This window comes from Poromitra crassiceps (assembly GCF_964638095.1).
Source record: "Poromitra crassiceps genome assembly, chromosome: 6".
NCBI classification, from domain to species: domain Eukaryota; kingdom Metazoa; phylum Chordata; class Actinopteri; order Beryciformes; family Melamphaidae; genus Poromitra; species Poromitra crassiceps.
This window is the reverse complement of record NC_139627.1, coordinates 11972961-11984869: the sequence shown is the minus strand read 5'-3', so window position 1 is coordinate 11984869 and position 11909 is coordinate 11972961. Positions and strand designations below refer to the sequence as shown.

At 44.3% G+C, this 11909-nt stretch overlaps 1 protein-coding gene across 1 annotated transcript in view; it reads right to left on the bottom strand.

Moving 5' to 3' along the window:
• The window catches only part of LOC310777702 (potassium voltage-gated channel subfamily V member 2-like), a gene marked incomplete at both ends in the record, with an annotated part of 47898 nt that extends 36618 nt beyond the window's left edge, over positions 1-11280 (bottom strand). Inside the window, 2 exons of the mRNA XM_083638075.1 lie at positions 1370-1548; positions 11143-11280. Of these exons, the coding sequence (XP_083494201.1) occupies positions 1370-1548; positions 11143-11280 (317 nt within the window). The remainder of the gene's footprint in view (positions 1-1369; positions 1549-11142) is intronic.
• Positions 11281-11909: the final 629 nt, after the last annotated feature.

The window sequence follows — 11909 nt, the reverse complement described above, 5'->3', positions numbered from 1 at the left end:
GTGAACCTACAGTAACCTGCAGAGTGAGTCTATTGTGTTAGCTCCACCCACCCTGTGTCACCACAGACACCAAGTTCATAAATGCTGCAATACTGAAAATGCAAAGGCTATCACCATAGGCTCAATCACCATTGTGTTAACTCACTATCAGATAGATAGTGACTTAACACACATTTAGATGAAAAGCTTGCGTATTATCCCTTTAACTAGGGTTGTCATGATACTAGAATGTCCAACTTCGAGATTGATATTGAAAAATATCGATGCACGATAACATTTTCGATACCACAGAGACAATACATCAAGAAGAGGCATAAGAATAAACGAAGACAGATGGACGGACAGACCCACACTTCTCCATAATCTATAGGCCTGATGAAACTCATTCAAAAGTTCAGAACACTTTCAGCTTGTTGAAGCAACAGATACCTACCAATAGGGAGGGAACAATTTGTAGTATGTTGGATTTTTCATTAAGATATGGTAAAGCACTGCAGGTGCTGGTAGCGATACTGTTGTGCAAATATAGAGTATAGAGTATTGTATCCGTTTACATTTTTTAGTACCATCACTTATCAATACTATCGATACTTTCGACAACCTTCATGGGACATTGTTAACATCCAGAGGAGATGTACAGTATATTCGACGGTCGGAGAGACGGCACCCGGTACGGGATGGGTTTAGCACCCCAGCCTGGCTCTCTCGTGAGGGAGAAATCCACAAATGCTATGGATCAGCCTCCTGAAAATCTGTGTAAAGATTGGCGCAGCCTGGGGTCCTTCAGGCTAGAGCGAGGTGCTCGCCGCAGGCGAATGACGTGCAGCGCACAGGCCTTCTTGAGGCATCCTCTCTGCCCATGGTACGGCATAGTAGGATTGCCTTTTCCCAAGGGAGGGTCTGGTGAGACGAAGGAGGAGCGCGGCCTGGATTCACCCACAGGGCCTTAGCCCTCCATGCACCGAAGGGTCTTACAATACTGCGGTGTAGCACTAACTCTATTGCAGCGGATTGGGCATGCTACCCTTCCGCGGGCAACGTTGCAGACAGAGTAGGAAGGCTGATCCGTGAGCGGCTGCTTCCGGGACACGGGTCGGGGTCTTAATCGGCCTCGGCTGGGTCTACTGGGCGAGGGTGTATGATGTTGACAGACCCGAAACACCTTACGACCCCAGCTAACATCACTGATGACGCGTCCCAGCGCATGCTGTAGTATGTATTTTGAATTATAGTATGTGGAAACATGGGGGGAAATCAGTTCCTGAAAGAAGTGGGACCCCCGCCCTCAGCTCTGAATCTCTTAAAAACAAAACTGTAAAACATGAATGAGTCAATATGGAAATATAATAGAACAATACTCATGTTGGACCTGTAGAAGTTGAAGATGCTGTGGAAGACTTGGGGGTCGCGGTCGAAGAAGAACTGCTTGCTGTGGACGATGTAGTCGTCACACAGATCCAGCTTCCCGCTGGAGTCCAGACACGAGGCCAGCCGGCCCAGACGAGACCTGGGGTACCTGAGTGCCAAGCTGGAGGCCAGCTGGTACACCTGGAGAGAGGAGAAAAGCAGAGATGAATGGCATGGAAGACAAGAGAATTACAGCCATTTTGAGAGTAATAAATTGATGATTATATTAGGGAAGAGAATTAGTCAGTCAAAACTTTTTTTTAATCAAATGCACATTATAACACGGTCATTCTGAGCAATGAACTTCTTGGGACAAGGCAAGCAACAACTAACTAGTACTGTATTGCATAAGAACTTGTGCTAACTGTACTGCATAAGAAAAACAAAATATCAAATATTAAATGTTAAAAAGTCGCAAATAAGGGCAAAAATAGCCAACGTTAGCAAGGAATATAACAAAAGAAAGAAAAAAGAATTAGGGACTATTATGACACCCCGACATATGACATAGATTTCAAATAAATGTTTCACACAATGGCCTAATGCGGGATTTTCTCTACTTCTAGTTCATTTTCCATCCTACGCACCTGATTTAAAAAGAAATTAGGTGTGCAACAGCTCTTTCACAGACTACACAATGGCCTAATAACACTATTGTTATAGGTGAAGAGCGCCACCACAAGGAAATGTAACTTCCTTCAACCTACACAGTCACAATAAAATGAAATGCAATATTTCACTGTATTTAGTGGGAAAGAAAAGTCAGATCTGTCTTGAAGCCTCAGTAGTCTCATTATCTAGACTCAGTAACATCAGAATCACAATCACTTGTATTGCCACAATATGCAAGATTACATAGGAGGAATTAGTCTTAGTGTGATTATGCAGTTTAGCCGTCATGTCAATATTCAGAGATCAAGAAATAGGAAAAACACTAGTGCAGTCCAATATATACAATATATACACGAGTGGAGGAGTGTTCAGTGGGCATAAAATATGAATTTACATTGAATTTACAGTCCAAGTTCAATAGGCGTTCAATAGGCAGTGAATTTACATTAATTTACAGTCCGAGTTAAATAGGCATTAAATTAAATATGAGTTACCGTCTAAGGGGTGCACGATGTAGTTAGCAAGACTAATCTAATGGTGTAAAGTTCTGGTCGAAGAAGCAGCTATAATACTTTAATTAACGAGTGAATTCCAGCTGCAAAGTGATGTTTGGTGATGGGGGGGTGGGGGGTGGGGGGGGGGGGGGGTGGGGGCTCATGTCAGTGGGGGGGATTTAACTGAGTTCAGGAGGAGGTAGTGAGGTTTGTGGGTTCAGGAGGAGGTAGTGAGGTTTGTGGGTTCAGGAGGAGGTAGTGAGGTTTGTGGGTTCAGGAGGAGGTAGTGGGGTTTGTGGGTTCAGGAGGAGGTAGTGAGGTTTGTGGGTTCAGGAGGAGGTAGTGAGGTTTGTGGGTTCAGGAGGAGGTAGTGAGGTTTGTGGGTTCAGGAGGAGGTAGTGGGGTTTGTGGGTTCAGGAGGAGGTAGTGAGGTTTGTGGGTTCAGGAGGAGGTAGTGAGGTTTGTGGGTTCAGGAGGAGGTAGTGAGGTTTGTGGGGGTGTTGGTAGGGATCTTGGTGGAAGGGCCTCACGGGCCTTGTTGGTGAGGCTGACGGCAGTTGGGAAGAAGCTGTTCTTGTGGCGAGAGGTTCTGGTCTTGACAGACCTCAGTCTCTCGCCGAGGGGGAGTGTTTTAGAAAGCTCGTAGCCAGGGTGGGAGGGCGTGGCCTAATGACATCATTAGTTACCTCTTCATAGTAGTATCATATTATATGAGCATCAGGATTAGACCAATATGAGTTTTGAATGCTGAGATTGATATTTTTAGACTTGAGTTGCCAAGAGTCATTTTTTTAAACCAACTTTAAGTGACTAGTTTAATGTTAAACACATTTAAAATTAAAGTACAGTTCAGCGTTTTCTTCTCATCTGATATTTAATAAAAAGCCAATATACTACTGGAACAATTTCATTACACACAACAAAATGTCACAACTTTTCATAAACTTTCAAGGATTTCAACAATTCCATGAGTTTTACAGGCCTGGAAAACAAGATTTTGAAATCCCATGACTTTTCCAGGTTTTCCATGGCCGTGGGAACCCTGAGTTAAATGTTTCTCTCTTCAAGTCTCCTTTACAACCAAAACCTTTACCACAGACTGAACAATTAAATTGTTTACTCTCCTGTGTGGACTATCATGTGTCTCTTCAAGTCTGCTTTACGACGAAAACCTTTACCACAGACTGAGCAATTAAATTGTTTATCTCCTGTGTGGATTATCATGTGTTTCTTCAAGTATCCTTCATGACTAAAACCTTTACCACAGACTGAGCAATTAAATTGTTTATCTCCTGTGTGGATTATCATGTGTTTCTTCAAGTATCCTTCATGACTAAAACCTTTACCACAGACTGAGCAAATAAATTGTTTATCTCCTGTGTGGATTATCATGTGTGTCGTCAAGCTTGCTTTCTGACCAAAACCTTTACCACAGACTGAGCAAATAAATTGTTTATCTCCTGTGTGGATTATCATGTGTTTCTTCAAGTATCCTTCATGACTAAAACCTTTACCACAGACTGAGCAAATAAATTGTTTATCTCCTGTGTGGATTATCATGTGTGTCGTCAAGCTTGCTTTCTGACCAAAACCTTTACCACAGACTGAGCAAATAAATTGTTTATCTCCTGTGTGGATTATCATGTGATTCTTCAAGTCTGCTTTACGACTAAAACCTTTACCACAGACTGAGCAAATAAATTGTTTATCTCCTGTGTGGATTATCATGTGATTCTTCAAGTTTGCTTTACGACTAAAACCTTTACCACAGACTGAGCAATTAAATTGTTTATCTCCTGTGTGGATTATCATGTGTTTCTTCAAGTATCCTTCATGACTAAAACCTTTACCACAGACTGAGCAAATAAATTGTTTATCTCCTGTGTGGATTATCATGTGTGTCTTCAAGCTTGCTTTACGACTAAAACCTTTACCACAGACTGAGCAAATAAATTGTTTATCTCCTGTGTGGATTATCATGTGTCTCTTCAAGGTTACTTTATGACTAAAACCTTTACCACAGACTGAGCAAATAAATTGTTTATCGCCTGTGTGGACTATCATGTGTGTCTTCAAGTCTCCTTTATGACCAAAACCTTTACCACAGACTGAACAATTAAATTGTTTATCTCCTGTGTGGATTATCATGTGTGTCTTCAAGGATCCTTTACGACCAAAACCTTTACCACAGACTGAGCAGCTGAAGTGTTTCTTCCTTGGAACTTCACTGTTTTTCTGTGAGCCTAAACCTGACTTAAGTTCACTAGTTTCCACCCATTCATCATCATTGTCTTCAGTCTCAGAAGAGTCTGAAGTCGTGTCACTAGTTGGTTGTGAATTACTAGCTAGATGTAAGTATATAAAGTTCCTGGCTGGTTCTGATACTCCACAGTCCTCTTCATCAGCTTCTGTTTTCATCTGTTCAGTTGAGCAGGTGGCTACAGGCTCTGCCTCTCTGTTCTCTTCAGTTTGGCTTTGATGAAGCTGTGAGAACTGAGGTTTCTCTTCCTCCTCTTCACTCTTCACAGGGACAACAGAGAATGGGAACATGGTGATATCAGCCTCCTCCAGCCGTTGAAGCTGCTGTCCCTCCCTCCTGATCCAGAGTTCCTCCTGTTCCTCTTTAATGTCTGGGGGCTCTGGGTCCTCCTGAAGCTGCTCTCCCTCCCTCCTGATCCAGATTTCCTCCTGTTCCTCTTTAATGTCTGGGGGCTCTGGTCCCTCCTGAAGCTGCTCTTCCTCCCTCCTGATCCAGAGTTCCTCCTGTTCCTCTTTAATGTCTGGGGGCTCTGGTCCCTCCTGAAGCTGCTCTCCCTCCCTCCTGATCCAGAGTTCCTCCTGTTCCTCTTTAATGTCTGGGGGCTCTGGTCCCTCCTGAAGCTGCTCTCCCTCCCTCCTGATCCAGAGTTCCTCCTGTTCCTCTTTAATGTCTCGGGGGTCTGGGTCCTCCTGAAGCTGCTCTCCCTCCCTCCTGATCCAGAGTTCCTCCTGTTCCTCTTTAATGTCTGGGGGTTCTGGTCCCTCCTGAAGCTGCTCTCCCTCCCTCCTGATCCAGAGTTCCTCCTGTTCCTCTTTAATGTCTGGGGGCTCTGGTCCCTCCTGAAGCTGCTCTCCCTCCTGACTGATCCAGAGTTCCTCCTGTTCCTCTTTAATGTCTCGGGGGTCTGGGTCCTCCTGAAGCTGCTCTCCCTCCCTCCTGATCCAGAGTTCCTCCTGTTCCTCTTTAATGTCTGGGGGCTCTGGTCCCTCCTGAAGCTGCTCTCCCTCCCTCCTGATCCAGAGTTCCTCCTGTTCCTCTTTAATGTCTGGGGGCTCTGGTCCCTCCTGAAGCTGCTCTCCCTCCTGACTGATCCAGAGTTCCTCCTGTTCCTCTTTAATGTCTGGGAGCTCTGGTCCCTCCTGAAGCTGCTCTCCCTCCCTCCTGATCCAGAGTTCCTCGTGTTCCTCTTTAATGTCTGGGGGCTCTGGTCCCTCCTGAAGCTGCTCTCCCTCCTGACTGATCCAGAGTTCCTCATGTTCCTCTTTAATGTCTGGGAGCTCTGGTCCCTCCTGAAGCTGCTCTCCCTCCGGACTGATCCAGAGTTCCTCCTGTTCCTCTTTAATGTCTGGGGGCTCTGGTCCCTCCTGAAGCTGCTCTCCCTCCTGACTGATCCAGAGTTCCTCCTGTTCCTCTTTAATGCCTGGGGGCTCTGGTCCCTCCTGAAGCTGCTCTCCCTCCCTCCTGATCCAGAGTTCCTCCTGTTCCTCTTTAATGTCTGGGGGCTCTGGTCCCTCCTGAAGCTGCTGTCCCTCCTGACTGGTCCGGGGTTCCTCTTTAATGTGTGGGGGCTCTGGGTCCTCCTGGTCGAGACTGGGGCTGCACTCCTGCTGCTCAGCGGGAACTAACAGCTGCTGGAGGTCTGGAGGCAAGGCTTCTCTGTGTAACCGCACAGCGTCCAGCAGTTTATCTTCATCACCCGCAGTTAGGTGCTGCTTCACCACAGCTCTCAGCTTCTGGACTTTAGACATTTTAATTTTCACACATTGACAGGAACTTTTCCTCCTGAACTTTACTGACAAACTTCCTTCAAATCTCCAATAGCTTCACAGCTAACGTTAGCTTCACAGCTAAACCATTCATCTGAGTCCAGTGAGTCTTCTTCCTCTGATCAACGGAGCCCTGGTTCCACTTCATATATTCGTGATAATATCGTCCGCACATACGAGTCTTCTGTTTGTAAATTAAACTTCTTAAAGTATTATAAACGGGAAATAGGCTAGTATGCTACTGTTCCTCTTCCTCTATAGCTTTCCGGCAGACTGGATGCCTTGCGTCACATTGCTGCCTCTCACAGATCTTATTCTTCTTCTTCTTTCAGATTTCCGGCAGTGTAGTGTAAGACTTGGCGTCTTACTGCCCTCCGCAGGTGAAAGATATCAATTCGAATGAAAAAAATGAAAAGAAATAGTGTCCACCACCACGCAACGTGCTCCAGTTAATAATATATTATTGTCCATACCGTCACTCAGACCCAGTTGTCCGAGTTTCCACAAAAGCATCCCTCAGTATTTTATCGATCTCTGTTCCAGATACATCCACCACATTTAAGAACCTCTTAGCAGCGTCAAGCACCATCTCAATCCTGTCCGTCTTCCCACTCAAATTAGCAGCACAGTTTATAACCATGGCTATGAAAGCCAGGAATCGCTTCTTGTCCATGCAAATGACATTACTCTGGTTAGTTTGTCCCTTTTCCCTCTCCGGGTGTTTTTGCTCTGATTCTTTCTTTCTCTCCTCTGACATCTTAACAGCTTCTGCGTATGATATTCCATTTCCCTCTCTAATCTTGCTCACTATTCACTGTGCTGACCCCACATGATGATCTTCGCCACAATGCAAGCACTTCACCTCATCTTTTCCTATCATACACCTTCTTCCACCATCACAACCCAGCAAACATTTTCACGTATAACGACCGTCTGCTGCATGTCAAACCACTACATCTAGTCAGGGTCTAATTATATATTCTGAATGGAAATCTTAGCGACGTAATTCCTCTACTTCCCCACAACGTGTCCAGATTCAACGATTTTTGAAAGACAAAAGATCGCACCTCATTCGATCCTGCGGCGCCCGCTTCGCAGTCATGTGTCTTATCCATTAGGCCACCGAATTAGTTACAAATGCTACGGATTTGGTCATATAGAGATACTTAACATTGAGCACTTAGCATTTTGACGGTCCCGACTGGAAGTTGCGTTGATAGGCTAGCTGCCTCGCTAATTCTGTTTCATGATTTCAACCAGCGATGAGACAGGTATATTTATATAATTTACGATAATATAACCAACGTGACTTTAGCAGACAGCATAGCACATCCAAAACCCACAACACTGCGTTTAGTTACGGCAAGAGAAATGGGACACAGGATTCAGGAAGTTTGTGATAAATACAAGCCCATAGCAAGAGACACTTGCACTTATATGACATAAACGTGTTTTCATATTAAAAAAAGAAAAGGGCGTTCAATAAAAGTCGTCATTGCAGGTGGAGTGCATGTCACACTGTGAGTATCTGATCACACAACAGGTAAATTGTCAATCAAATGTCATTTTTATTCAACAAAAACACAAAAGACACCTACATGTGGTGTTTTCAAAGCAATATGAGGTCAATATTTTTTGTTTTGAAGTGACAGTCTAAACGTTACTTTGGAGGAATGTGGAGAGAACGTCAGACTTAGATGGTAGATGCCAAACCACAATTCTATCGTCTGGTGATGTCGCGGTCAAGACGATGTTTGCTGGGAATAGACCCTTTTCATGGGGGCCATTTTGTGTCTAAAAGGTAGGGTAAACACAGGTGCAAGCAAAACACTAATGCAGGTTTCCAAATTCCAATCATGGAAGTTGGAAACCCTCATTAGTGTTTTGCTTGCACCTGTGTTTACCCTGCCTTTTAGACACAAAATGGCCCCCGTGAGAAGGGTCTATACTCGCACCCACACCTCCCACAAATCGAACGTCCTCTACATACCGCTGCAACATGGCCATACTCCTGGCAACAAAAACACCTTAGTGGAGCTCTCTCGTATGGCCTAACCCTGTAACACACATCATCGACATTATACTCTTTCTGGCAGCTCCCCTTCAAAACTGAGGCACACTGAGTTACTATCCTCCCTCTTCCCTTCACTGAATCGTGTTAGCCTCCTGGCCTCACATACACCTGACACATCCAAAAACAAGTCTGCTTTCACAGAAAAAGGCACGCTCATTACACCATTTGGCAGACACTTTGATCCAAAGCGACTTACAATATCACATTTTGTCAGCAGTAGAGGAATCAACTTTGCAACACAATCTAAGACAGCTACAACTTTTGAAGCAATGGAGTAGCACCTGTAGAAAGTAGATTGAGAAGGATTTTGTTTTCTTTAGAAAGAGAGATGTTAGTTCAACATGGGCCCAGGTGGAGCCTGAAAAGGTGTGTTTTTAGTCTTCGCCGAAAGATGGGCAGGGATTCGGCTGTCCTGACCGAAGGGGGGAGGTCGTTCCACCATTGTGGTGCCAGGGACGAGAAGAGTCACGATCGGGATGAGCGACTTTTGAGCCCCCGTAGTGGAGGAGGGGCGAGGCGTCCCGCACTGGTGGAGGAGCGGTGAGAGGTTTGGAACCTGACCATAGATTGTAGATACGGAGGAGCTGTCTGGTGTACTGCCCTGTAGGCCAGTACCAGTGTCTTGAATTTGATGCGTGCCGAGATGGGAAGCCAGTGAAGGTCCCGGAAGAGGGGAGTGACATGAGAGAATTTAGGTTGGTTGAATACCAGATGGGCTGCAACGTTCTGATAATATATCAACCCAATATATCAGTCTAATAAGTGTTGTAGGCTATAGTAGATGAGGTTTGCCTTGCCTCCTACATTGAGGTCGTCAAGTTAAAACAGTCTATAGTAGATGTTGAGGTTTGCCTTGCCTCCTACATTGAGGTTGTCAAGTTAAAACAGTCTATAGTAGATGTTGAGGTTTGCCTTGCCTCCTACATTGAGGTTGTCAAGTTAAAACAGTCTATAGTAGATGTTGAGGGTTACCTTGCCTCCTACATTGAGGTCGTCAAGTTAAAACAGTCTATAGTAGATGTTGAGGTTTACCTTGCCTCCTACATTGAGGTCGTCAAGTTAAAACAGTCTATAGTAGCTGTTGAGGTTTACCTTGCCTCCTACATTGAGGTTGTCAAGTTAAAACAGTCTATAGTAGATGTTGAGGTTTACCTTGCCTCCTACATTGAGGTTGTCAAGTTAAAACAGTCTATAGTAGATGTTGAGGTTTACCTTGCCTCCTACATTGAGGTCGTCAAGTTAAAACAGTCTATAGTAGATGTTGAGGTTTACCTTGCCTCCTACATTGAGGTTGTCAAGTTAAAACAGTCTATAGTAGATGTTGAGGTTTGCCTTGCCTCCTACATTGAGGTCGTCAAGTTAAAACAGTCTATTGTAGATGTTGAGGTTTGCCTTGCCTCCTACATTGAGGTTGTCAAGTTAAAACAGTCTATAGTAGATGTTGAGGTTTGCCTTGCCTCCTACATTGAGGTTGTCAAGTTAAAACAGTCTATAGTAGATATTGAGGTTTGCCTTGCCTCCTACATTGAGGTCGTCAAGTTAAAACAGTATATAGTAGATGTTGAGGTTTGCCTTGCCTCCTACATTGAGGTCATCAAGTTAAAACAGTCTATAGTAGATGTTGAGGTTTGCCTTGCCTCCTACATTGAGGTCGTCAAGTTAAAACCATCTATAGTAGATGAGGTTTGCCTTGCCTCCTACATTGAGGTCGTCAAGTTAAAACAGTCTATAGTAGATGTTGAGGTGTGCCTTGCCTCCTACATTGAGATCGTCAAGTTAAAACAGTCTATAGTAGATGTTGAGGTTTACCTTGCCTCCTACATTGAGGTCGTCAAGTTAAAACCGTCTATAGTAGATGTTGAGGTTTGCCTTGCCTCCTACATTGAGGTCGTCAAGTTAAAACAGTCTATAGTAGATGTTGAGGTTTGCCTTGCCTCCTACATTGAGGTTGTCAAGTTAAAACAGTCTATAGTAGATGTTGAGGTTTGCCTTGCCTCCTACATTGAGGTCGTCAAGTTAAAACAGTCTATAGTAGATGTTGAGGGTTGCCTTGCCTCCTACATTGAGGTCGTCAAGTTAAAACCGTCTATAGTAGATGTTGAGGTTTGCCTTGCCTCCTACATTGAGGTTGTCAAGTTAAAACAGTCTATAGTAGATGTTGAGGTTTGCCTTGCCTCCTACATTGAGGTCGTCAAGTTAAAACAGTCTATAGTAGATGTTGAGGGTTACCTTGCCTCCTACATTGAGGTTGTCAAGTTAAAACAGTCTATAGTAGATGTTGAGGTTTGCCTTGCCTCTTACATTGAGGTCGTCAAGTTAAAACAGTCTATAGTAGATGTTGAGGGTTACCTTGCCTCCTACATTGAGGTCGTCAAGTTAAAACCGTCTATTGTAGATGTTGAGGTTTGCCTTGCCTCCTACATTGAGGTTGTCAAGTTAAAACAGTCTATAGTAGATGTTGAGGTTTGCCTTGCCTCCTACATTGAGGTTGTCAAGTTAAAACCGTATATAGTAGATGTTGAGGTTTACCTTGCCTCCCACATTGAGGTTGAGAGTGAAGTGTTTGGAGGGAGAGAGTAGCAGTCGCTCTTCCTCCTCCTCCTCCTCCTCCACATAGAGATCATACACGTCTTTCCCCAAGTCCTTCACAAACAAAACAAGCAGCATTTTGTAAACACACACACACACACACACACACACACACACACACACACACACACACACACACACACACACACACACACACACACACACACACACAAGAATATAAAAAGGGACTGAAATAAAAAGCATCAAAACAGCAGGAAATATATTTGAAAACAGAAAGAAAGAAAGAAAGAAAATTAAATTTGAAAGGAAATGCAAAGGGGGAATGAAATAGAATCAATATCAGAAAATATTGAAAATAAAAGACAAAACAACACATTGTTGGAATTTGAAAATGTCATCCAATCCATTTACAGGCAGTAGAGAGACTGGGGAGAATAGCATGATCCTTCCAGATGCTACGTCCTGCCGGTGAATTGCCTCGCTGTCAGGTGAAAGGAAGCAGCTGGCGACTGCACATGTATCGGAGGAAGCATGTGCTAGTCTACAACTGTCCACAGATCGGCAGAGCGCATGGGCAAATACAATTGGGGAGAAAAACTGAAAAAACTTGATTAAAAAAAGAAAGACAAGAAAAAGGGAAAGAAATGAAGGACAGGTGAATAAAACAAACAGCTGTACCTGCATGGAGCCGCAGGGCTTCAGCAGACCCCACCGCCGAGCTCACAGCCTGGGGAAAAAGCTCTCCG